The sequence below is a fragment of the Papilio xuthus genome, unplaced genomic scaffold (assembly GCF_000836235.2).
Source record: "Papilio xuthus unplaced genomic scaffold, Pxut_1.1 DF825946.1, whole genome shotgun sequence".
NCBI lineage: Eukaryota > Metazoa > Arthropoda > Insecta > Lepidoptera > Papilionidae > Papilio > Papilio xuthus.
The window spans coordinates 4,174,657-4,202,643 of record NW_013532703.1 but is presented as its reverse complement, the minus strand read 5'-3'; the positions used below and the strand labels follow the sequence as shown (position 1 = coordinate 4,202,643).

The 27,987-nt window shown below is 33.0% G+C and overlaps 1 protein-coding gene across 5 annotated transcripts; it reads left to right on the top strand.

The window, feature by feature from the left end:
• Positions 1-5: 5 nt before the first annotated feature.
• dia (diaphanous related formin 1) lies at positions 6-27,859 on the top strand. Of its 5 annotated transcripts, XM_013321466.1 has the most exons (27): positions 6-111; positions 2,631-2,694; positions 15,023-15,205; positions 15,714-15,815; positions 16,265-16,461; positions 16,937-17,102; positions 17,389-17,529; positions 17,847-17,955; positions 18,171-18,279; positions 18,636-18,764; positions 19,261-19,391; positions 19,954-20,135; positions 20,357-20,411; positions 20,902-20,943; positions 21,289-21,443; positions 21,565-21,693; positions 21,802-21,902; positions 22,287-22,464; positions 22,764-22,940; positions 23,319-23,471; positions 23,552-23,670; positions 23,774-23,909; positions 24,357-24,521; positions 24,836-24,993; positions 25,262-25,341; positions 26,973-27,051; positions 27,622-27,859. In XM_013321466.1, exons 2-27 carry the CDS (start codon positions 2,632-2,634, stop codon positions 27,641-27,643), a joined length of 3,261 nt encoding a protein of 1,086 aa, XP_013176920.1. In that variant the 5' UTR covers positions 6-111; position 2,631; the 3' UTR covers positions 27,644-27,859. The 5 variants fall into 5 exon arrangements, with proteins under 5 accessions (XP_013176920.1, XP_013176919.1, XP_013176921.1 ...); XM_013321465.1 differs by lacking the exons at positions 6-111; positions 2,631-2,694 and adding an exon at positions 6,185-6,547; XM_013321469.1 differs by lacking the exons at positions 6-111; positions 2,631-2,694 and adding an exon at positions 10,086-10,210.
• The last annotated feature ends 128 nt before the right edge of the window (positions 27,860-27,987 follow it).

Genomic DNA, 27,987 nt, shown 5'->3' with positions numbered 1-27,987 from the left:
GCATCACTAGTTAATGTGTGGTGATGACCGTTGTTGTGTTATCTATCATGTTTTTATCAAAAGAGTGATGTTTACGGGATTGTATGGAAATAAATCAGCATATACTTAGTGGTAAGATAGACTCACTATCTAGTTCTTATCTTAACATAAGATAAAACACACTATCACTAATGTTTGTTTAGGTTATACCGATGATACTACTTTTGCAGTTACTACGATCATGTTTTTGTCTTTTTATGATAGAAAATCTGTTTTAGCAAGCCGCATAAAGTAAAAACTCATAAAAATACTGACAAAAAGAAGTTTACTACCGATGAATATACTATTTCTTTCAATTTAGGATGATATGTAGCGATTTTCATATCATTATAACTGTTGTCAAAACTTTGCCTTCTATTTGTGCCAACCTTAATATGTTGAAATCATTTGGCGCGCCACAGCCTTCGGAATTCGGAAACATTAGTCAGCGAGTAATGCGATATAAACTTAAACTAAACAGTTTTTGATTTTAATACAAATATTTTAATGAAAGAAAATCATTAAAGTTTTATTGTTATATTTTAAAACATTATTGTAGATGAATGAAGATGTAGACAATTATTTGGTAAACACAAATTAAAGATATGTTGTAAATTTAAAAAGCTTTTTGAGACATTTAACAAAATTTTTGGATTTCAATAAATATAAAGGTAAGTTTTAAACTTCCATTCTAACCAAAAGTTTATTTAATTGCTAAAATTATGGAATTTTACTTGTAAGTGATAGTTTTAATGGATGGATGTATAGATATTTACCTTATAATTCCAAAGACAATGAAAATATCTGGATAAAATTCGGTACAGAGTTAAATTGCACTCTGTAATACACATAAGAATTTCATATTTCTTACATTTAATTTACTGCGGAGGAAGTTACAGTTGATGCATAGCAAAATACATTTATTGACATTTGTTATTTAAAAATAAAATGCTAAGTTATAACGGTAACAAAGCTAAAGTTGAGATTTATTAATAAAATACAAATTTATGTGACACAATGACAATATACATAATAAGGAAAACATAGGATTTCAAGGTGTCAATTATCAATTTACTTGATATTTAAACTATGGATTTAGTAATCAAGTATTTTAAAGCATTAGTTCTGTTGAATAATGGTTTGATTTATTTTGTTTATTACATTAAAGAAAACAATAGTTATGCAATTAGCCAATGTTATTAAGAGTAATTCTAACTTTGAACAATACTGCCAATGTACATAGCTGAATAACCCGTATGTAAAATATTTTGGTATGAGAGCATTTTAAAGGAAAATAAAGGTTATTTAGTGTGTTTGTAGCAAAAAAAAAACATTTTTATGTGAAATTGTAATGTATTTAATGCTGTATTTCTATAATCCACTGCTATGTCATTAATATTTAAGAATTGCTGTTGCATGTGACTCCCCAGAATTAAAAAAAAACATAATTAGTGATCCAAGTATTCTTCTAGACTATGTCGTACATCTAAGCAAAATTTCAGCGAGATCCAAGCAGCCATTCTGGACATACATTCAAACAAACATCTATCTAAACATTCACATTTATAATATTAGTATGACATATTTAAATTTAACATTAAAACAAAAACAAGCAAACCGATCTTAATACTCTTCTCTTGGCATGTAACTCAGTTTTTAAAGAAGATATTCTTCTTTGCTGCCAGCTATTTTTACCTACCATCCCTTAAATTTAGAGGTCCCTTAAGCAGTATTTAGGCATCCCTAGTATGAAATTATTTTTCTCCAATATTCCAACAAAGTTCAGCGTTTTGCATTTAGGGAGATTCATTACTAAAAAAGATGCCTATGTAAGAATAGCAGGGGCTGGTTCGTAACAATGGGCATAATAACTCATTATTTCTCGTAGAATTTTACCCTTACAAATTCTGTATGTATTTTTGCTTTCACACTTAATGTGTGGCCATAATAGTGATAAGCATTTTAAGTAAAACAACATTACTTAGGATATGTTATGTATAATCAATATTCGAATTCCAAAATACAAACAATATTACGTGAGAAACATGAAACTACACTCGATTGCGGTCTCAGTCGCGATCTAAACACACTGTGTTTTGTTTTGTTTCTCTCTAAACTAAAGAAGTTCGATAACTTTAGGTTCCCAGCGATTTTATAGACACAAGATTCTCAGTTCAGATATTTTAGTGCAACCACTTAAGCTCAACGTGTGTTTACAAGTGCGTGTTGAAAGTTTTAGTGATGACAGAGTCTTCGTATCACATTCAAAGAGAGCTTATGGATCTTTTTAGCGAAAGGTATCGTGTTTAAATCGAACGGTTTAAAATGTACGGATCTTTGAAGATCTTTGTGTATCAGTATATTCAGGACTAGAAATGTACTGGGGCTACATTCGTATATGCGATTTGTTAGAACGTACATACGTAAGGATAATCAATCGTTTTATTGATAAATCCGAGTTCTATAATTTAATCTGTTGTTAATAAGAATAAATGCTTATGAAATTTATAACAACAATATAACTCCCTTTATCCAGAGGAGTAGGCAGAGACTACTGACTTCCATTTAGTGTGGTCCTTTTATTTATGTTTTTTTTATTATTTTTGTTGCAGAATGGTGCGGTCGAATGTTAACAACAGAAAAATGTCCCGCCATGAGAAAGCGAAAAGTGGCTTTGTAAGTAACAATTTTAGTAGATAACTCTACAATATTTCCGACTTTATTTGGTCTGGTTAGTACCCAGATCGTCTATGCAATGGTAAACAAATAATGATATGCGTAACCACGGAATGCATATCATTATCAGATACAATTAAAAAGTACAAAACGAACTTTCAAGTTGATACTCTAATTTACTCACTCTTTTATATCACCCTCGCCGTATAATAGAAAAGGATAGCTTTAGGTTTCAAAAAATGGTGTATTTTTACTTATTTCGTTACCAAGTTTTACAAAATCGATATGAGGAATGTTCACAGGAAATTCGCTCGTAATTGTATGGTGGTTACATTCTTATTCGTGTACCGGCTCAAGTATCCATCAGCTGATTCCTCGTAGTCGTACTCGCCTGAGACTGAGGGTTTACGTTCGTACGGTATGTACACAACCGTTTCTAGATAAGCGAGTAGGGTTTGCAAAAGCATTAGCGAAACCTCCTTATAAAAGAATTAACATTGACCTTTATTAAAAAAAGAAAAAGTTCTAAACCTTTTTCATCGACTTTTCATTCGACATAGATTCGGTTGACAAAACAGAGATAACAATATGTTTTAAGAGGATACTGGTTTCAGAAACCCTTGGTAAGTGCACAAATTGTGCCTAACAAAATATTATAATAGTCTATAATAAGTATACTAGGCAATGGACTTTTTACCAGATAAGAAAAAATAATCAGTTCATGATATTGCGGTTGTGCGTCTAGGCGATTGGAATGACACTTTTTTTATTGTTTTTTTTAACATTCAGTCTTTTTTTCTAACGGTACCTGTCTCTGACGTCTGTATGCACAACGATATAACTTCGCCAGTAGATTTCGTTTAGTTTTCAGTCGATGTCCTTTCAGTGAATGTGTCCGCGATTTGTGTTTAATATAACGTTAGTTCTGTTTGATTTGGTTTAGATACAGTTGTATATGTAATTTGTGTTGTGCAGTTATATATATATGATATTTGCTAGCCATTACATAATGTGATTTGTGTATATCTTAAATACCTATTATATGTTACCAGAAACCGATTGTTACTGAATAACTAACGGCTTAAGATCACTCTCTTTCTTAGTTCCTTACATAGACCGGGGATGCTAAACTTTTACATATCAACGTGCCAATTTTCTTAGTAATATCATAGACGTGTTAGGAAATAATTTTGACTTTGTGATCATTGGGGAACAATGCAAAATGTTTACTTATATCTTCGCAATATTTTTCGTACGCACAATAAGTTTTGTGATCAATGACGTGCCCAAATTTCGAGTCCCTGAAAAGGCACACGTGACATTGGTTTGCAGTCCCTGACAAATACAGCTAGCGCTCTAATCGTGGTCTTCTACTGTTAAAACATCTATACAATAACTTTTGTTTTTATACAGGTATTTCGGCAGTAGAAATCTAACTTAAAATGACTTGTGCTTGAATGCAGTAAATTATTGAAATGAGTATTGTAAAAACCTTGACCATGAGATTGTATGGTGTTGAAGTTATAAATATCGCTCAAACAACGACAATCTTTTATTCATTGTTATGGCATTTTCAAATGAAATCTGACCTAGTCAATATGACTTTGAGGATAGGTAAATTAAAGCTTGTTTGTTCAGTTAATTTATAATTATCGCTACGTAATTGGGCCAGCGTAGTTAATAAAGCCCAGACAGCGCTAAATCTTAATTATATTATAAAGCGTTAAAACAAAGTTGTCAATGAATTTGTCTTGTAACGGGAAAAAGAATCTTAAAAAGTTTGAAATTATTCCTCTGATTGCCAGTACCTTTGATTTGTGAATTATTTTTTTTTCTTAAAAATCAAACCTCCTTAGACTTACTAAAGTGAACATAGTAAAGAACTAAAAGGAAACCAGTAGTTCATTACGTCATTGAGTTGTGCCCCTTACCGACTTGCTTCATTTTGTCACATACCATTGCGAATCGATTTTTAATGTCATTCAAATGACTTTAGTATATACGAGTTTTATTTATTTATTCCAAACTTGCACAACGTCAATCATATGCCACTTTCTAATATTTTGAAATATTGTTAAAGTTTTCATCAACGGAAGATAAAATTATAGGATTAATTAGGACATTAAACCTCTTGGCAATGTAAGGGTGCGTCTACAACCCAGATGTTAACGAACTGTTCGAAGCGGCTCGTTATTTTCTAGATGTGGACGCAACCTAAGAAATGCAACTTAATCGTTCTAAGATTATTATAAATTTTAACTCCATTACTTGGATATTGGTACAGAATAGCTACATTTTCTAATATGCATATCATTCAGTGGTATACTTACAAAACCAAGTTAATAAAACTAATGTCGTGATTTAATAATAAACAGACGAGGCCATTTGTTTATGTGATAATTAATAACGAATACACAAGCCCGGTCGTGTTATTTAAAAAATGTTTAGGTGCGGTCGACTCCACGGTTTTCTGTCCCCGATTGCTATGGTTTTAATTAGCATGTTTAAATGTATTACAAAAGACATATCTGTGACTGAAGATGTTCGGATACCGGTTTTATGTAATGCCCTAAAATAAGAAAAACACAATATAAAAGTTGTTATATACATGTTCTTAAAAAGACTCTGTCTTTTAAATTTATTTGCGTTAACTACAATTATTGTAAATGAATCAATTTAAAGATTACAAACTACATTTTAATATAATAGTTTAAAATTCCTATTAAAATACCGATTGGTTTTGCTTATTTGACCGCATTTTTAGTAGGCGTTAAAACCGTTATGCATTTAATTAAAGGGTTTGTATATTGAAGTCTGATGACAAAAATCCATCTATTTGGTAGGGAGAATCTTATAAACATGTTCTTGACAACGAAGTTAATGTCAAATAGCTAGATATGATTAGAATGAGAGATATAAATTTTTCTGGGTTTGATGAGTATTTCTGATATCACAAATGGTCTTCATGACAAACCTTTTGACTTTAACCCTTATTAACCTAGAGTTTCAATTTCGATACCAATCTTTTAAACCGAATGTTCACATTACTGTTAGTTTTTTTATAGGTTGGCTGTACCTATTTTACTGTTGTATAATATTATTTGCAACGAATTTAAAAAAAAAAAACAAATTTCATTATGGTTTTATTTTATGAAGCAAACACAGTAATATTAAAAAAAAATACTTTCGTATGTAAATCAGGCTACTAGGGGTTAAATTACTATCGACTCGTAAATTGTCACCAATTTCAAATCCAATGACGTTTACAATGTGATATATTTCATGCTTGCAGTTTCATTTTTATTTAAAGCCGAAAGACTTTAGGGTAATGTTTTTTTTTGTATATCATAGGTAATAAAATGAGTCACTACAATATAATGCGTGAAAAGGAATCTTGATTATCAGTAACAATCGGTTATCAGTTATATAGATTACGGTATAACAAAAATGATGTTAAAACTACGTTATCTTCACCAAGAGTGGACGTTTTGAAATAACCAAGATTCTATTTAGTTTGTGTGTTACACAAATAGAACAGTTTATTGATAGCATTTGCAGGATTCGCCATTTTTTATTCCTTTTCCAATATTTTATCAATATAGTATTACTACGAACGTATGTTAGTGTCTACGTACGTATATTAGTCATTACTAGGTTACAATGAATTAATTAAAAATGTGACGTGAAGTTCTTTACATAAAAACTTTTTGGAAGTGATGTGTTGTTAAAGTGACTGAATATTGTTTTTCCAATAATGCCTAATCGCCATTTAGGCAATATACCGGAAGGCGAGGCTAGCAAGTATTATAGCTTGCCTCGCCTTAAACGCAAGGAAACATGGAGGAAAAAGGGGGTAAGTTGTGTTATAACATTCAAACTTTATGTTCATGTTCTACGCACTTGCATGCAAAGTTGGATGTAAGTAGAGGAAAGCGTGCGCAGGAGTCGAATTTTTCCCGTAATTCCAAATGGTAAAAAAGAATCGCTAGATGGCGTTGTCACTACTTTACATATGTCAAAACTTATTGTTTGAATACTAATACAAAACATATCTCAATACAGATTAATCGGTGATTACTTTTAATAATAAAGGATTAACTGACTGATACAAATGTAAGAGGCGTTTATTTATATATTTCAATTAAATCAGTGATTGAAAAGGATAGTAAGGTCACTTCACACGTGTTTTATTATCATCAATACTAACCAAGGCTGACTAGTCTCTCCTTTTTCATACGACACATTCTGCATCCTTTTATTTATTGACTTCAAAACTTAAAGAAAACTCAAGGTTTTAAATGCGGTAGAGCAAAGAGAATAATTTTTTGTAGGGGTTTTTTATACCATAAGGTGGTAAACGAGCGAGCGGCCACCTGAAATCGCTGAAATAGCGCAGTGACCGTTGCCCATAGACATACGCAATAGCACATGTCTCTCATCTGGAAAGTCCACTTCCACTTCCCATCCTTTCCTTAAAAAGGTGGGAAAAGAAAGAGGACTAAATTAGGCCTCCGGGACGCACACTCATCAGATGAAACGCGGAATTGCTTCCACTTCACGCCTGTCTTCTGTGTGGTCGTGGTATTTCACCGGGCGAGCCGGGCCAATTCGTTCGTAGATGTTAGAGCGGGCTCTACCACTGTTGGTGATGTCATATAATAAATCTATCATAAATGTATGATTTTCCATAACACCCACGTTATACCAAAGATGCAACGTTAAACTGCGTATGTACGAGATGATCTCATTCACTTACATCATTGTAGATTTGTGATACAAATTTGACATTGATATAAAAATACGCAATAGTTTATAAATAATACTTACCGTGTGTTTCAGAATCCAAAATATCTGTACAAAACATCTGGTCATCCTCTTCTTTCATCTTTGACAAAACAGAGATAACAATAGCTTAAACAAGGTTTAGTCTCTAAAACCCAAGGTTACCCGACTAAATACAATAGTATTCCGGGGAAGAACACAAATTGCATGTATGTAGATTGATAGAGCTAGGAAAGAGCTTTATAACCCTATTTACTTTCCATAAAATAAAAAAATAAAAATTTTCTTTACGGGATTTATCCTTGGATTGTACAAATAATAATAGACTACCTCTCGTCCGCGACTCTATCCGTTCGGATATTAAAAAAAAACATAAGTAGCCTATGTGTTATTTCAGATTATGTTTTATATTTATGCCAATCATCGAGATCCCTTAAGCCGTTGTGAAGATACCTTCAAATAAACATCCATCAAAACATTCGCATTTATAATTAGTAAGATTTTTATTAACCTAAATTCATAAGTTCGATTAACGATTATCTACTACAAACATATTCCGTCTTTTAATGAATCATCAAAGAACATTGTATTGTACTCTGTAATTGACATTGTCTTAAACGTTTGTTTAGAGGTAACGTTCGCTAATGCGTTCAGCGATAAATACGTGTGATAAAAAAAGTAACTCGGCATATCTACTCGTGTGTGTGTGTATATATATTTATTGTAACTGGACGGTTTAAATATACAATAATGCAACATAACTAACAATCGCCTCCGACTTTGTCAGCGTGCATTTTCTATTTGAAATTAAAAAAAAAATGGAATAGCTCACAATTGTTTAATGAAGGTTTAAGGTCGATAAAGTCTTATTCTATAGAATATTATTAATTAAATAATTGTGCCATAATTTAATCGACTTACTGTGAGTTTCTGAGACCGAAATCCTCTGTGTTTTACACATTGTTATTCTTTGTTCTCTATTTTGTAGTGACTGGGATGACGATATGTCTCATACAGAGATTTTGAACAGATGCCGTAAAATACGACAAATATTTTGGCAATTTTTGATTTTATCTTCACCTAATATTTTTTAACATGCTGTATCCTTTAAATAACCTTTGAATTACAAGACTTGTATAGTGTTTATGTTTAATATTCAGCAGAGAGCGCGCTTTGGTGTCACAGTCGAAGGCGACTTGGTTTATAGGACGACTAGAGTACTTGTATGGCATAAAGGTGAACCGTCATTGTCTATATTGATACATTTAAAAATAAATTAAAGTATTTAAAACATCATCCTGTGCCAATCGTTTTATTGAACAAAATCATAAAAGTCGAATTGATTATTTCTATATTTCACCACGTTTAGCACGAGCTTTGAAAGATGGAAGTTTTCCTAATATAGACAAAAATCGAGTCAACATAGGTTTAACAATTTTTTTTATTTGCCTGCCGTTACGTCAAAATAATATTGCCAGTTACTTCCAAAAGCTGAAATCATTTAGCTGGTATACGAATGTCATCGTCTTCACACTTCTTAAGATCTTTCTATAGGCGCAAAATCTGTGTCATTCTCGAATAATCTTTATCTATCCAGATAGTAAGATAGCAATTGGTATTCCTATCAGATACAAAGCGTAAAAGTTTATTGGCCTTTATTTATTTACTATAAAAGACGTTATCGCAATCATTCTTAGGCATCTCAATAACACAAAAACCTAATGGATCCTAACAAAATATGCTGCCAATTTTATTTGAGGTTAAAGGTGACAATGCAAATAACCACTACCAAGTTGTCAGATGTCAGAGATGACCTCATTCCATGTTTATTAATGTATTTTAATATTTCTTATAATATGAAGTTACTGGCCTTTATTTGCTAAGAGCCGTTGTAATAAGATGCTAGTACATCGTAGTTAGACAATCAAAATAACAACGTATAATAGTATCATCCGGCGCCACATAATATCATTTCATTATAAAGTTGCGCCCATAGTGACGTAATCGTTACTACATTCAGCCGGATTGCTCATGCGTTTGCGCTGATCAATAATAATACGTAGGGTTGTGAAATATGAGTTGCTAACGATAGCCCTCCACTTCGCCAATGCAGAATTTAAAAAAGTAACATATAATTTGCCCGTGTGCGTCGGCAACCTTCCAGAGAAAGTCCCGTCAAAATCAGTTCAAACGTACCCGGAAAAAAGTCAAAGGAACAAGAAGTTATTACATACATTAGGATACATTTTTCTCAATATTACATACGGACTCTCCAATTTTATTAACTGTATTTTTATTACTGATAGTAGCGCTATAAATGACAGTGTTTTTTTCAACTGAACACGAGAGTAGTACTAATTTCAAATGGCTTTCGTTACAAGTTAATTGCGTCTTTATGACAATAATCTCTTCTCAATTCACGCACCTATCAGACCATATCTAAAATGATATTCTACACTAGACTAAATCATAGCGATTAGATGAATAAAATGAAATATGAACGTCTATAAATGTTTACTTCATAAAAAAAAAATTATACAGTTTGTGTCAACCCTATAAACGCGGATCGGTTTTGCCTTATGTTTTTTCTACCACTGCTTGTCTGAACATTTACTTCGATCACACATGCCATGAATGGTATTTGCTAAGTCTGCGCGTTAGTTTATTGTGTGAAAAATTATCGATGTGTAGTGTTTTGTTCCGTGTCTAGTGTACATGAAGTTGCTTAAAAATGGTTCGTATAATTTACTCAATTTTTTGTATGGATGGACGAAGAGATAGTATCACGGTAATACGTTGATGTATGAAGGGATTAATTCTTAAATGTATGACCACAAATTAGATAGTAAATAAGGGCACCCTGTTTATATTTTTTAAATTCCAATGTAAGTTAAGAAACTTTAATTATTTCGCATTTTCTTACTTTTTGACAGATTTAGGTTTAAGTTTAACTTTGTTTCTACATTTTATTTCCTTTCTTTGTTTACTCCTTTCTAAATGACTAACTATCCTGGCAAGTATGTATCAGTATTTGTCGCATACAGAATCAAAAGCGTTATTTAAATATTTTCTTAAATAGTGTAAATATTTCATACTAAATTTACACAATCTTCCTTAGTGAGAAATTAACGTCGGAATGTGACAGTTAAAGTATGTTTTTCATTGTCTTAAAACTAAAAAAAACGACGAAATAAAAACCTCCTCTTTGATGTCTGTTAATAACAGTACGTTGGTGTGTTCACACGTGTTAGTTAGACAAAATGCGTGGGGCTATGTCAGCCTGGTTATGATCAATTAAAGTTATAATTGTCTTTCTCATCGGCGGTTCGTATCTATAGAGAGCCTTGGCCTTGGTATGAATAAAGTAAGGAAGGTCAAGTTACTGCGTGATATGTTTTGTATTTTAGTTATTTGTTCTCATTTTACGGAGCCAGACATAGAAAAAAAAATGAAATATTTTATTTATGAGCAACATCTATTAAATACATATTTTAACATCTTCGTTTCACTTGTATTTAAACAAGATGTGCACTATGCATTAGGTAGTATTCGCGCGAAGATATCGCGGGAGGTCGCAAATGCATTACAAAATTCAAATTTACTGCCAATATTTGGGAGCCGTGCGAATTAGTGTCATAGTGTGGTGAAATATTGTAAACTTTTATTAGTAAACATATATTTTTATTACTAGGGTTTAGTAAATAATACTATCTTCTTTGTTAAAATTAACGGACAAAAATCCTTGGTTTGATTTGACGTTTAGACGTTGAATAGAAGTTTCGTACTCAGTCATAGATTTTGTTAGACGTGATAGCGTTGTTTAAGTTGTTAGTAGTCTAACCGTTGGTTTCTGTGACCAATATATCTGTGTAAAACCTATCGCTATCTCTGCCATTTATCTTTGACAAAACAGAAATTATAATATGTTTTAAACGAAGATTTTGTCTCGGAAACCCACGGTAAGAACTTTAAACTGCAATCCAAACTTTAAGCAGATTAAATTAACACTTGTAGTTACGTAGTAATAAACATCCATACATTGTAATTATCGCATTTAACATTAGTAATATTAGTACAATGGCTTAGTCACTAAACGTAGGGGCTCGGAGCCCCTCAGTGGGGACTTATAGTGAGCTGATGATTATAAATATTAGTAAGATGAAGTCAAAAATAAGAAGAATAACTATGATTTCTTATAACATCTTCGATGACTTCACTGTTGTCTGTTGGCCCACCTTGTGTCATTGGTGTCAATGTCAACGACCTTGTACACTTGTGTCATATGTAAATATACAACCAAGATAATTGGAATTGTGCCAATTGCATTGTTAAAATTTTCCTTATGTGAAAGTAATAAGATTTAAATTGCATTGCATTTAAACATTGTTTACAACCTTGAGAAGGCTAGGATTTGATGACAAATTTTATAATAATAACTTATTTAACTTTAAAATTAATCACAATTAAATCTATAATTTTTAAAGTAAATTAAGTATTAAAATTTTATCAAAGCTTTTCATAATTGAGGTCGTAAATTTTGCTTAAAAAAGCTATATTGTCAGCTCAATTCACGTTTGGGGCATTTCGTTTATTTTTTTTAGGGAATATTTTTATTTAATTTTCTCAATATAAAGTCGATAAATACCAAACAGATATTTTAATATTTTTAAGTTTTGTTTCTTTAAGTTTTTTATACTGTTAGTGCATCTAAGGATTCTTCAAAATCTATAAATAAGTTCCTATTTAACCTGCATCACCTATGAGATCATGTTATTTAATTTCGTGTACTTAATTATTCATTTGACCTTGAGTCGTCTTCTATCTACTGTTTTCATCTTTTTTTACGTCAATTTTTTATTCAGTTTTCTTTTTCCTACACTTTTATGATCGTGAAGATTATTTCGTCACATTTAGATCTTATGATTCATTATTTAATTTAGCTCTCTTCATTTTTGTAATCAAATTAAATTAAAAAAAAAAACTATTATAAAAATAGCAATAATCGAATTAATTTGATAATTTTTTTTTCTTTTAAAATCTCTTTAATACACTACATATATGAATGCTTCTTTCAAATTATACATTATATTACTATTAAAAGAAATTACCGCTAATCCGTCATAAGTAATGTCAAAACAAATTAATTTATTACCGCTATTAGTGTGTAAACACCTTTAGTTAATTCGCCATGCGACTTTTTGTACGTCTATTATTGTCACTGAATGGCCGACATCATCGCCCAGTATATTCAGATGAGTGAAGCATCATCAGGGGAAAGATGATTTTATTTTTATCAGTTCGCTAATTTGCAAGGAAAGTGCGACCGAACTCAGTGTGTGTAGTACCGATTAAGTGATCGTACATTTTGTTGGTGAATTTTATCGTGGAAACGAGTTTTAAGACTTTTTTACGTGCTTAATTTTGTAAATATTTTGCTGTGCGTATGGACGATGTGAGCGAATTATGTTATTATAGTATTTGTTGCTTAATTTAGTTTTAAAAGTGTTTTATTTTTTATACAATGGACACAATAAAAGTAGTAGGTGAATATGTTAGAGAGCGGTCGCCATTCTCGGTAAGTTTTTAAATTAAATCAAGTCATAGATTTTTTGAACATATTTCTTTGTGAAACAACAATATAATTTGTATTAATAATGTATATCTCTATGTACATTTTTTGTTTTTAACTTACGCATAGGCGTTGGCTTTAGTTCTCTACATTTTGTACTGTAGCATTTTACTATGGAATCCATGTTTTCTTTATTAATTGCAATACATATGACTCTTGTAGCACATGTGTTCCATACAAAGTGTGTAATCGTCAATCTTCAATGCTGGCGACGTCTCATTGTTAGCGATATTGCGGACGGACAGTCATGAATCGATTGGACCTCAAAAGGCACAATGATACGAGACAATGGCCTCCGTAAAAATATTAGGGTTGCCAATTTTTTTATATTTGCAGTTTTTATTTCGTAATTTATAACTGCGAAGATCAGTCAGTTGAAAACTTGTTTTTAAATTATAAGAAATTCATTTTGAAAAAGAAAACCTAATTGCAGACCCTCCTTACACAATCGGTATATCATGTTTTTGACGATTTAGTATTGCGCAGAATATTAATAAATTCACCGAAACAGCTGTTTGAGAATGATCTTGCTGTGACAACCCTATCGTTTCCCGATTAGTCGTGTGCATTAACAAACCAATATAGCAATGTTGCTTAATCGAAAAGCATTTTATATGATCGTTAAATGGTACCACATGTTAAAGTAATCAATAAGCACAACAGTCAGGCATCCTTTGAAAAGTGTCAAAAAAAAATTAATTTGTTTTTATTTACAAAAAGTTTATTACAAAGGGCGAATCATTTTTACGAAGCTTACATCATTGTTGTGGTACAATCATACGATCTTACGTATTAAGATGACAATCGCATAAGAAAATAAGTGTTATTTGTCGTATACAAATTATTATAGTTTGTTATTCTTTTTGTTTAAATCCGTAAGTACTAATTATGTACGTTCTCTTGAATGATAAAGCACCTTTATTTTAATTAAATAGGTCGGAAGTACGACCCTGTTTTATGTTCTTAACATGAATATTATTAACCTATTTTTGTTACGATCATGCTACAGTGAGCTGTATCATAAATTAATTAAAACGCGGAGCACGAAAAATTTAGCATTCTTGAGTGCTTTAAATGTTTGTTTAGAAATGTTGGGAAACACGCGACTAAACATTTCCTAAATGCCAAAAATAATTAGTTGTTACTTATGTATTGATTTTAAACATGAATGCAAAGTTAGTAAATTATAAAAGCTTTTTATAGAAAAAAGACACCTCTTTATGTCTCTATCTTTTACATAGTTTTTTTACAAATTTTACTTTATTTTTCATTCAGAAAGTTCTCAAGAGAGGTAACGTCATGTCATCAATATTTGAAGCATAAAGGAAATAAATATGTAGTTAAAAGATAGAAACGTAGCAGTTTCTTGTTACCTATATATACCAATACATAAATATTTCTTTGTTATCGAGTTAAGTAGACCATAACTATCGTTATTTAATTACAGACCGAGTATCTTGTATATAATGAGTTGTGATAAACTAGTTAAGGTAATACATCCGTTAAACAACGCGAATAGATGGTATATCTAAATAGAAAGCTATTCAAAAGTAATCTACGGTACAGCTTCGAACTATGTTATAATAACTCGTTTCTTAAGTATATATCTACTGTTTCAAATTTCCATAACTTCGAAGAGTGCCATCAGCTGCCGGAATATTATTGTGATCTATTTCTGCAATTTGTACCTCTGTTAGGTCTGTTAGGAGGAAAATCCTATACTGTGCAGGTGTACTGGCGCAACACTAGCCTTACTAAAATGTCGACATTTATGTACCTTCGTTAATCATTCTGACAATGGACTTAGTAACAAAAGCGCGCCATTCGCTCAAAATGATTCTAACTAATAATGTGTGTATTAATTTAGAAATATATGGGCCATCGATAGTTATTCAAACAAAAGTTCTCTTCTTCCAGCTGGACACATGGTTCGGGCGGCCGAAGAAGACGGGCGGTGGGATCGAGCGCGGCTACGAGACGGTGCCGCGGGGGGCGGAGCCGCGCGCTGAGGACGACGAGCCCTCCGCCACCGCGGAGTACACCAACAAGATCGATGCCCTCGATGACAACCAGCTTCAACGAAGATTTGAGGAAATGCTGGTATGTGGCAGAAGCATTGTTATTGAACTAGTCTTGCCCCGCGGTTACATTCTTCGCATGTATCGTCTCGGCATATCAGATTATTGAGTATTTACGTATTTATTACTAAGTTGCTCATCTCGTTAAGGTTGATGCCTGATATAAGGTTGATGATTGATAAGAGATCGGTTTGACTGCAGCATGGGTTGGCTTAGGAATGGTCTAGTGAACTCCATGTCGGTCTACTCTGGGCTTTTTGTTTTGATAGACGTATATGCTACTTCAACTACCTATGCATAAGGTATAATAAAAGCTGCATAAAAACTCTATTTTCATAGAGCGATTAGAGGGATGATTTTTTTTAATTCATTGGTGTGATTTGTCTGTTAAAAACTCACGTTCAACGCGGTACTGTAAAGAATTTTGCAATATAAAACGACAATTTGTTATCAGTTGTCGTTAAAGGTGAACGTTCTCAACTTTTATTGTAATCAGAGTGTTACATTTTAATATTACTTTCTCTTTCCAGACCGATATGAATATCAGTGAGGAGAAGAAAGAACCGTTAAGAAAATACTCAAGGGATCAAAAGAAGAAAATGTTAGTTGCCTACAAATTTGTTAATGCACAGGTTTGTTTAGATTTTATTCCCTAACAAATAATTTAAACCTATAACACTTAAAAATAATTATAAGCCTAATCATTTTCACTGCTTTTTTTATTACAATCGCAAGGTAATTGTTGAATGTTATTTTTATTATTTTACCTACAGTTCATGTAACATATTGCTTTATTCTTTTATTTAAAAAAAATGTGATAAACTCTTGCCTGCGTGTGTTTTTACTTTGCAACTAGCTTTCGCTCGCGATATCGTCCGCATGCAATTACAAAAAACTTAATAAGTAGTTTATGCCTATGGAAGAATCCAGGCTATGTTCTATATCTATGCCAAATTTTCATTCAGATCCGTTGAGCCATTTTGGAGATATGTAAAATGCGAAAGAAAGTTAAAAATATCTTTCTTTATTTGTTTTGTTAATCACATATAAAAATCTTATTCTTTTAATAATTTCTTTCCAGGAAGGTCGTTCAAAGTTTGAAAAGCCATCTGACTATGTGTCATATCTAAATCAACCGGAGCTATCAGTGGGCAAGCTGCATGGCTGCTTGGAGAACTTGAGGATAGCTCTCACAAATAATCCGTTGTCATGGATACAGGAATTTGGCACCAAAGGCATCGAGAGTCTACTTACCACACTTAATATATGTTATACAAAGTAAGTTGTTAGGAGTGATTTCCACTAGCACGTGAAAAAAGGTCCAATTTAAAGGTCGTTTCTATTCCTGATTACATGGTACCCTTGTAGGGTTGACAGTAATATTAAAAGTTTTTATTCAAGTTAAATTGAAAGATTTTTTTTTTGTATTTTTCCACGCTATCAGTGGTAGAGGATTTTACCGGTAAGTTATTTGAAACAAAGGTTAAAAAAATCATCTACTAGTCAGATATTCAGTATTAAAATTTAAAAAAATCGGACCTACCGACAAGCACTACCTTATACACGCAGAGAAATAGATAAATTGATAACCTTCTTTTTTTATTCGACTAACAGGATATAAGGATGCGATTTATGTTTAAATATAGAATGGACTTAATTGAATCTTAACTACATTTTTTTTCAAAAGTTACAGTGTCAATTCTATAAATTTATTAGTTCTGTAAAATAATAAACAATTTCTCCGTATTACCAGCGATGCTCGTTACGATCGTGTGCAGTACGAATGCATCAGATGTTTATCTGCCATCCTTAATAATACCGTTGGCATACGAACTGTGTTCGAATGTCGGGAGGCGCTGCCCGTACTCGCGCGCAGTCTTGATGCGCGCAAACCGCACTGTGCATTGGAAGCGGCTAAGGTAACCATGACAACGTAGTTATTATGGCAACGTAGTTGTTATGGCAACGACGCTGTTGCTATAACAACGCATATTGTGACTAATGTAGATGATCTAATTTATTAAACAAAATACGACTGTTTTTGTTTCTCGATTTTTTTTGTCAATACTAGTTTTATAGATTTGGTCGATAAATAAAATGTCCACTCTTTATTATTAAGACAGTAAACTTTAATTAACTTTTATATCTTTTGTAATATATTAACAGCAACACTAGATAATAATTTGTGACATTTTTATGTTCCAGGTGCTGGCAGCCATTTGCCTTATCCCCAATGGGCATGAGAAAGTGCTGGAAGCGATCACGATGGCGGGCGAATCGAGCAGACGTCCGCGGTTGCTGCCCATCGTGGAATGCTTGGATAGTAAATCTCCTGAGAGTTTAAAGGTAACGTTTTGCTATACATTGCGCGCTCTGTATACGAAATTTTAAAATAATCTCGATATTGAGCAGCACTGGATTGAATACATTGCTCTTAGAACTGATTGTTTGAGAAGCTTCTAGAATTACAACCATAGAGTAGGGAATTTCTACAATTTGATTAAATTTTATTCATTAAAATGGTTTAAAAAGGGACTAATCTAAGAAGTTTGTAAACAAATCTAATTCCTATTTGTCAGTTAAGTATATAGTTTTTTGTTGGGTCGTAAATTAAATTCCTTGACTGTATCGGCTAGTTACTTCATTCTTTTTTTATATTCCAGAATGGATGTATGCAACTTATGAATGCTATAATCACAGAGCCGGAAGAATTGGAATTCAGGATGCACTTACGGAGCGAGTTTATGAGAACTGGGCTCTATGATCTTATTGGTAAGGTTCACTTTTGTATTTTCTATCCCTTCATACATAATATCTTAGCATCAAGCAAGTACATTTTATTGGATAAAATATTGATTTTTGCTTAATTTAATTTATAATTTCTATCTAGAAAATCAATTTTTCAAATAATTTAGATGAAATATGAAAACTTTAGACAGCGAATTAAACAGATTAGAAAATATATTTATGTAAATTTCTGTTTTTAGACGAATTGCGAGCGGCGGCAGAGGGCGCCAGACAGATCCAGATGAATGTTTTCGACACACACGCCTCCGCGGACCAGGACGAGTTTCTAGCCAAGTTTGATGACGTCAGGTGGGTTACCTAGGCAAACATACCCTTGTGTACATTAATTATTACTAACTAACCACCGACAGCATAGAATTAAAATAAAATAGCATATTATATGCCCGCATGCATCATCTACCCGAAAAAGTTTTATGATAATTGGTTCAGACCTTCCGGAGACCCGGACAAACTCACCCTTGCATACAGACAAAAAAAAAATCCAAATACATGACGTATACGAAATATGATTTTTTTCTTGATATGGACATACAGACATTTCAATTTTATTAATATTTAATATGTAAATATAAACAAAAAATATAGTTTTTAATGTAATATTTTAACGTTGTTTCTAACTATTTATTTCTTTTGTTTGTCTTCAGAGTTGACTTCAATGACCCCAACGAATGTTTCGAGCTGGTGAAGAACCTGGTGATGGACACACCGGCTGAACCCTACCTGCTGTCCATATTACAACATCTACTCTTCATACGAGATGATGAGTTAATAAGGTAAACGGCAGCTTTTAAAACGGATATTTTGTGTAATGTTGCACCAAAAAAGTAATATTTTTTACTTAAAATATTACAGTAAATTTAAATTATAAAGGTGGTTAAAGTTCAGTGAATTCAGTGGAAACAGGATAAGCGAGTCATTGTCTGGTACAGACAAATAAGCGATAAACTTGTAAGAGAGGAACCTATGGCGGTCTCTTGGACTCTCGCTTGTCCAGATTCGATTGTATTTGAACTTTTCTAAGTCACCTAATATCTTATATATATTATACTAGCTGTCGCCCGTGACTCCGTCCGCGCGGAATTAAAAAGAAACTATTGGTCGCACCGTAATGTTATATAGCCTAAAGCCCTCCTCTATAAATTGACTATCCAACAAAAAAAGAATTTTTCAAATCGGACCAGTAGTTTAAACAAACAAACTCTTCCGCTTTATAATAATAGTATAGATTTTGTTATTCACAATTTTTATGTTGTTTTTTTGTTATTTTAGGCCGGCATATTACAAGCTGATAGAGGAATGTGTGACTCAGATAGTGTTACATAAAAACGGCTACGACCCAGACTTCCGCGCGACGCAGCGGTTCAATATTGACGTACAACCCCTTATTGATGGATTAATAGGTTTGTTATATTTGATATTTATCACAAAATGTATCAAAGTTGCGCTTTACATAAATCTAACTTACTTGACTTAAAGTCCTATGTACTCGTAGTTGGGCAGAGGGCGTCCACAATGCGCCACCAGTTCGCTCTATCTTGCGCTCTGCGTTTGGTCTCGGGCCATGTCAGCCCTATTGCCTTCATTTCGGCAGCTAAATCTACTACATAAATCTATTTGATCATAATTTTGTATATGGTTAAGATATGTAAATATTTATCTACAATTCGTTATATTCACCCGTTTGCGATGCAGTTGGACCTGGATAATCGAGAGTCATCCGCTTCCGACGGACGACCTCCAAAACCAGTAAAATATCGCGGTCACTTGGACTCTCACTTTTCGAGAGTCCACTGTACTGTATAACTATTTAAAAATATTCGTAACTTTAAAAAAAAGGATAAAATACATTTTTGTACGGGCTACCGCTCTAAGAGTTTTTTATTTACTAAAGGGTAATAAAAGAGTTGTAGTCCACGGTTACATTTTATTACGTTTTATCAATAAATCCTTATATATTTGCAGAGAAATCTCGCGCGGAAGAAGAACGTAAGATAGAGGAATTGAAAGGCAAGCTGGAGGCGGCGATCGCGGCCAGGCAGGAGGCGGAGGCACGCGCCGCCCACCTGGAGGACCGCCTCAAGCAAGCAGCCACGCCCACCGGCCCGGGCGGCGTCTCGCAAGGCAACATCGCTGCTATCGCCAAGGTATATTATAAACTGATGGAACTTTACACATTGGCTTAATTACTAAAGGACAAAACCGAGAAAGAAAATTAAATCTTCTAGATAGCGCTGACAGCGTCATGTATTGGTTTCAGTTACAACATCGGTTCTATGTCATTTTCGGTAGAGTTTATCTGGTTATGCTTTGTTGTTTTTTTTAAGTTTTTTCTTGTGTACAAATAATTTACATGACTATTTTACAGGCGATCGGCAGTCCCGGAGGACCACCACCGCCGCCTCCGCCTCCGATGCCAGGAGGTAATTTTTTGTTCTTAATTTCTTTTCACTATAGCACTTTTAATGCTTAAGTTTTAAAAAAAATACTAAAAACAATTGTCTTTCAACAATTAAAAATCAAATAATATAAATTAATCTTTCTTTTATAACTATATTTTTTAACGGTGATGGTTACTACTTATTGATTTTTTCAAATTATGAAATATACAATTAATTCTCAAATTATGTTTATATATATATTTGGTTTAGTTTTAAATTTCTATATTGTAAAAAGAAAGTTTGTGCTAAAATTATTCAAGTTAAATAAAGTAAAGATTAAAATTTCTTACAAAAATGTTTCATTAACTTTAATCAATTTATTATTTCAATTAACAAATTAAAATATCTGTTATTTATATAATAATATATTATGTTAAAGTTATACATAATTAACACAGCTTTTGAATGAATTTGTACCGCACAATGGCGTTATCTCGCACTGCATGCGCAATGTATTTATGTAATGTTATAGGATGCGGTCCACCTCCACCTCCACCTCCGCCGATGCCTAAAGGTGGGTAAAAATTATTTGCACTTATTTAATGTTGATACTTAACGCATGTTTATATGGAATTAATATGTGCGTGCATGATTTTTAATTTTAATTCTCAAATTTTAATATTTTTATTGATATTAAATGTTTTGTTTCTAAGACTGAAAATAAATATTAAAAGTTAAAATTTATAAATAAAAGTTTAAAATGCTATTAAATTGTTAATACAATAGGTGTCACTTTGCTGTTTATTTGTTAAATGTAAATATTCTTTTTTTTTTAAATCTTTCTCTGTTAGAATAACTTGATTGGATACAACTTTTAATAAATGTTCCATATAAATTAAATGTTTTTCTTATGTTCCAGGAGCAGGTGGTCCTCCGCCTCCGCCTCCGCTGCCGGGAATGGGTGGTCCTCCTCCGCCCCCGCCTCCGCCGGGCTTCGGACCGCCGCCTCCGCCTCCCATGATGGGAGGACCTCCTCCGCCCCCGCCCTTCGGAGGTCCTGCCGCGCCTAGAATGGTAACTACTACTGTCGCACACAAAACTGCCGAGTTGTTTAAAACTTAAGTGACGCTTAGTGAATGAGTATTTTAGATAAAGTAGTGGATGAATTTACTGAAAGGAGATGTTTTTGTTTCAGCCCCAACCAGACATTTTACCTTATGGTTTGAAACCTAAAAAGAAGTGGGAAGTGGAAGGTCCACTGAAGCGAGCCAACTGGAAGACAATTATACCACAAAAGATGTCAGAGAAAGCATTTTGGGTTAAGGTAATATATTAATTTCTTTACAATATCACAAAATATATACAATAATTTTTTTTCCTATCTTTAATTGTACTTGGTACAGGATTAAGTTGGTTTTTTTTATATTTTTAGGTCCAAGAGGACAAACTTGCGTCTCCAGACATCCTAACCGGCTTGGCGCAAAAATTCTCAAGCAAACCTGTCGCTAAGAAGAACGAAGATGCGGTCGACAAGTTAGTTAAAAAAAATCTTATATTATGTCCTAATATCTGAGAGAGTCTTTCATCAATTTCGATGTTTCTCTGTTATTGAGATTTCACATTTAAAAATACAGCTAAACCTACATAAACGAGAGTCCAAGGGACCACGATATTTTTCTCGGGCAACGATCTCTCTAATCCAGGTTTCACAGTACAAACTATTGTATAATATCCAAATAGTGATAAAAATCTCTTAAAATCACCAAAAGATATAAAATCAAATTTGATTATTACGTTTGGAAAAGATAGAAGTGGACAAAACAATTCGAAAAGGAAAAAGCTTAGAAAGAATTAAAAGCAGTTTGCTTGTCATCATAAACTCTATCTGACGTCACAAAGGTATAATGTATATTCCAGGGTGCATACATTGAAGAAGGTGAAAGACCTGAAGGTCCTGGACAGCAAGGCTGCACAGAACCTGTCCATCCTGCTGAGCGGCAGCCTTAAACATATGTCCTACGATCATATCAGGACATGTGTGCTCCGATGTGATACAACTGTGCTCACAGCTGATGTACTGGATCTGTTAATACAGGTATGTTTTTTTATGAATTACAATTGCAAAATAACTTAAAATTTACTTTTTATATGGACTATATTAAATAATTTCATTAATCAACAACTAAACATATATGATAGTATAAAGATAGCGTACTGCTTCTTTTCGAAGATCTTTTTTCAAGTAATTTAAAAAATAAAAGTTTTAAACCCCCAAAAGAACTTTCATAATATTATAAGGTATCTTAATTATTAAATTAATTTATACTTTATTAAGTTAAAAACATTTATTGATATTGTATTGATATACATTCAAATATAGATTTTTTTTATCAGCACATACCTCCAGCGGATCAACTAAAAAAGCTATCAGAGTTGAAATGCAAGAGCGAGGAGCTGACGGAGGCGGAGCAGTTCGCCGCCACTGTAGCTGATGTGAAGCGGCTCGTGCCCCGCCTCAGGAGTCTGGCCTTCAGGGAACACTACTCTGAGCTTATATCTGAAGTTAAACCGGTAAGAGACAAGAAAAGAGTCACATCTCTTAAGAGTACTATAACATATGTAACTATTTTCGAAATGTGACTCGCCTTTTTTGTTCATTTTGGAACGAATCTAAAAAAATAGCAACGCATTTTTTTTCTCAAAAGTTTGATGTAGATTTAAAATTATCTTACTAACATTATAAATGCGAATGTTTAGATAGATGGATGGATGTTTGTTTGAAGGTATGTTTGGACATAGAACGGCTCAACGGATTTCGCTGAAATTTGGCATCGATATAGAACATAGCCTGGAGAACACAAAGGCTACTAGTTTTTTTTAATTCTGCGCGGACGAAGTCGCGGGTGACAGTAAGTAAATTATAATTACAAATATTTATAATATTTTCAGGATATAGTATCGGGCACTGCGGCGTGCGAAGAAGTCAAATCAAGCGGCAAGTTCGCCAAGATATTGGAGCTCTTGTTACTACTTGGAAACTATATGAATACGGGCTCAAATAATGCTGGTGCATACGGTTTTGAAATAAGCTTCCTCACTAAGGTATTTCTAATTCCAAAATTACACAATAATATAAATCTTAGTAATTTTTTTTTTAATAAATTCATCATAAATTATTTCAGTTGACTGCAACAAAAGATCTGGAAAATAAACAAACACTTCTACATTATCTAGTCGAAACGATAGAAAGCAAGTTCCCTGATGCTTTAACATTTGCGGAGGAAATGCCTCACATAGACAGGTATTTATATCCGACTCGAAGGATCAATACTATTTAAACATAGAAAGATGAATTTTCTTCACGGGTTTAAGTTTAAACGAGTGATATTGTGTTATGTCTTCAGGGCGGCGAGAGTGTCTATGGAAAATGTTCAGAAAGCACTCAAGAAGATGGAAAACGATATAAAAGCATTGGAAATGGATCTGAACAACGCCCGCGTACCGCAGAGTCCAGACGACTTATTCAATGAGAGCATGGGCGTATCCTTTTGTATACTATGTCATTTTGACAGCGACATATTTCAACCAATCAGGGAACATCAGCTGCGCAGTTTAATGTTGCCATTTTCATAATTTCGAAATTCTGTACTTTATTTTGCAAAGTTTGTATGTATTAATTTAAACAGTAAAGAATTACTACGATAACACAAGTTGCAAATTAATTGCTTGGTGTTGCAACTTTCGACGTTCAATAGAAGTTAGGATTTTTTTTCTGACTAGAAACCCATAAAACTTGTAGGCCTCATGTCAAAATACTGCCACAGGATACTTGTGGAAACTAGCACACTAGCAAACTAACAAATGGATTTGTGATTGGAGATTTGGGTAATTTTTTTAAAGTGGCTGATGTCGCCTGTAATAAGTTATATTGAAAATAGCATCTATTGCCTAGACAATACAGTTGTAATTACCTTAGCCGTGTGTCAGTCATTCGCTGTGGAGGCTCGCGAGCAGTGCGACCTGCTGCACTCGATGTTCCGCAAGATGGAGGCGCTGTACGGCGAGCTCGCAGAGTACTACGTCTTCGACCCGCACAAGTACACGCTTGAGGAGTTCTTCTCTGATATCAAGACCTTTAAAGATTCATTCGCTGTGAGTATTAACTTAAAAATTGTCTGTTTTATTTATACATGTGTACATATTAATAATATATTGGAGTGTCTGTATGTAATATTAAAAAAAAAAAAAATTTGTAAACATTTATGTAGCTGGTCCGATTGTGACAGGAATTTTAATTGAAGGCACCTGCTATGTGCGGAAATATTGTAGCCCACCTTTTCTCTTATTTTAAATAAAAATCTTATTTAAAAAAAATAAAAAAATAAGGGAAACCCGCTAGTTTAATAATATTTTTGATATACCCCGGGGGTTGGTGAGCTGACTTTACCAATGTTAATGTTGCACAGGCTGCGCACCAAGAGAACGTGGTGGCGCGTGAGACGGAGGAGCGCGCAAGACGAGCGCGTGAGGCGCGCGCGACTGCGGAGCGCGAGCGCAGGGACCGTCAGCACAGATACAAGCAGTTTGTTGACATGGAGCGCGCGCAGGACGGCGTCATGGACAGGTACCATACACACACATACATACATTTTATATGGCCCTCATACAAACTTTAATTTTAAGTATTAGAACATAATACGTGAGTGACGCATGGGTCCATCTGGCTTTCACTTGTACACTTATACAAATAATTGCTTTCAAATAACTACGAGCAGTTAAAAAGTTTGAATCTTATAATACTGAATCTTGAGTCTCAAAGTTATATGCTGAATTTACTTTTACTTTAAATGCTTTTTTATTTTTATTTAATTGACCTTTATTCGTTATTTCAGTTTGATGGAGGCGCTGCAGAGCGGCTCTGCGTTCAGTAGAGAGCGGCCGCGGAAGAAGGCCAACCCGAGAGTCGCAGGAGGTAAATATACTATTTTAATTTCCTACCACATCTCTCATAATGTATTATTATCAGGATCTTAGTGAAAATCTACCTTAATTATATTTATTTAGTAAATGGAATGGGTTAAAATATATTTCACTCATTCACATCACTGAAAATTAATAATTTGAGAAAAAAGTAAAAAAATACTAAAATGATACTTTTTGGACACATTTAGTTATCAATCAGATTTTTTGGATGTATTTCTGCTGAAATGGGAAAAAAATATTTGTTATAATTTTTTTTTGGTGTAAATAAAGTTAAAAAATTAAGTTTAATGGCAATACAAATATACTCTGTTGTTTTATGTTCTGTATTTGATGTGACGTTCTGACGCACACTGCATTAGACGTACACAGTGAGGTAATGTTGCACGCACACATAGAGGACGCGAGTGAGGAGGAGAGTTTGGTGCAAGCGATATTGCAACGTATTGCAGGTACTAATCATACAAAATACAAACAAATTACTATGCACCTTTTTTCAAAATACACGTTTTGTTATAGATCGTGCATAAAGTATTTTTGGCTGCAAAAATATTTTTAAAAAGTTATTTTACCGCTTTTTTAAAATATGTTTTAGAACACCATTGCTTCGCAATTCACTTTAATAGGTTTTTTTTCAAAATATGTTATAATTCGGTGGAATTTGTGCCACGAATTTTTTAATTCCGATATTGTAAAGAATTTTACCAACGTTAAAAGGAAATATGAGAAAATTTTTTTGCTTACTCTCTGGTATTTATGAATTTTGGCGTAAAAAATGATGTGTAAGTTTTAGGTTATGTTTTAAATGGGTGTAGTAATACGTAATTTGTCGGCACAGAGTCGGCGATGTTACGTTGCGGGCGATCTTCCAGACGGAATCGACGGTCTTCATCACCCAAGCTTGAGACATACAGACAAGTGCTGTTTTAACATTTAGGCTTTCGATGTTAATATTTATATCTATTACGTATGAAAACAAATATTTAACAATTACGTTGAAATGTTTATTAGAAGACCATTTTGACTTTCTTTTCAGGCTTACTTTAATTTAAATATTGTGCGAATATAATTTATGATTTTTTAACATCTTTAATATTTGTTTAAACAATGTGCTTTCGTTATTTAAATTGTTATGTAGTTAGTAGTTGTATGCAAATCAGTTCATCGAAATAAACCGTTGTACGAAATAATTTTGAGTCATAAAAATCCATCCACTATAAGTGTAAGGAACTTTCTTTAGAATGGATTAGTTGAAGCTATCATGTTGGATTTTAAGGATTTATTAAAGATAATGTAGTAGTAGTGTAAATTAATTAAGTCTCTTGTTATCTTTCAACGGATTATTTTGTCGTGATCTTTGCATGTTTCAATAGTTCATATGATTGAAATGAACTATACATTATTTGCTTTAGATGTTGTCTGTCTTTTACTTATTTTATGTCGTAAAAAATTTGATTATAATTAGGCGTTGTTATTGTTCTGTCGATTTATGCTTCGGAGTATCGACAAGATTATCATTATTAAACTTAATATATTTTTTAAATTTTAATGTAATATATAAAGAGAAATTTATTGTATACTTGGATGAATGTATAGATGAATTTATGTATGTATTGTTTTCAGCTGAACGACGAGCCCAGCTGAGCAGGTCGCGGTCACGATCCGGTCTCACCGGACCGCTCACCTCGAGAGAACTCACTAAGTAAGCCCCCCATTCACAGTTATTTAATATTAACTAGCTGTCGCCGGCGACTACGTCCGCGTGGATATATAAAAAAACTTAATTAGTGTAGCCTATGTGTTCTTTCAGACTATGTTCTATATGTATGCCAAATTTAATCGAGATCCATTCAGCAGTTCTAGAGATATCTTCAAACACCCATCCATCCACATCACATCCATCTAAACATTCACATTTATAATATTAGTAAGTTAAATAAAAAGCAGCTCTTCAAGGCATAAATTCGAAAAAAAATGATTAAATAGTATTATATGTCCGTCTCCTGGCTCTAAGCTACCTCCTCACCAATTTTCAGCCATATCTGTAAAGCCGTTCTTTAGTTATAAATAGTGTGACTAACACGACTTTCTTTTCTGTATATATTAAAAACTGTCGCTGACAATAAATCTTGCAATGTAATTAAGTTGATGGTGATGTTTATTTCAATTGAATGAAAAATATCGCAGCACAATATGTTTAAACATATTATGAATATTATCTATGAAACAAACCATAGACAAAGTTATAAGAAATTGTTTTTTTTTATTCCAGTGAGCTGCTGAGCAACGCGTGATGTCCCATACAGTGATATTAGTACTCTAATATATTTAGTTAGTAAGCGCTTATAACATATACTATTGTATATTTATATCTTTATATGTATGCCTTGTGATGTGATAACTAAGAGGTTAAGTCAAACTGCGGTGCATTGAGAAAAAAACGTAAAAAAACTTATGAATTTTAAATTAATGAAAAAATAGGAAAGGAATTTCAGGTTAATTTTAAATATTAAAAAAAATTTTAAATATTAAAAATAAATTATGTTTGGGAACTATTTGTAAACAAGCACTATCAATCTTGAATTAGAGATTATAGATAGCTAAATTTTTTTCTATCTATCCACTGATTTACTTCATA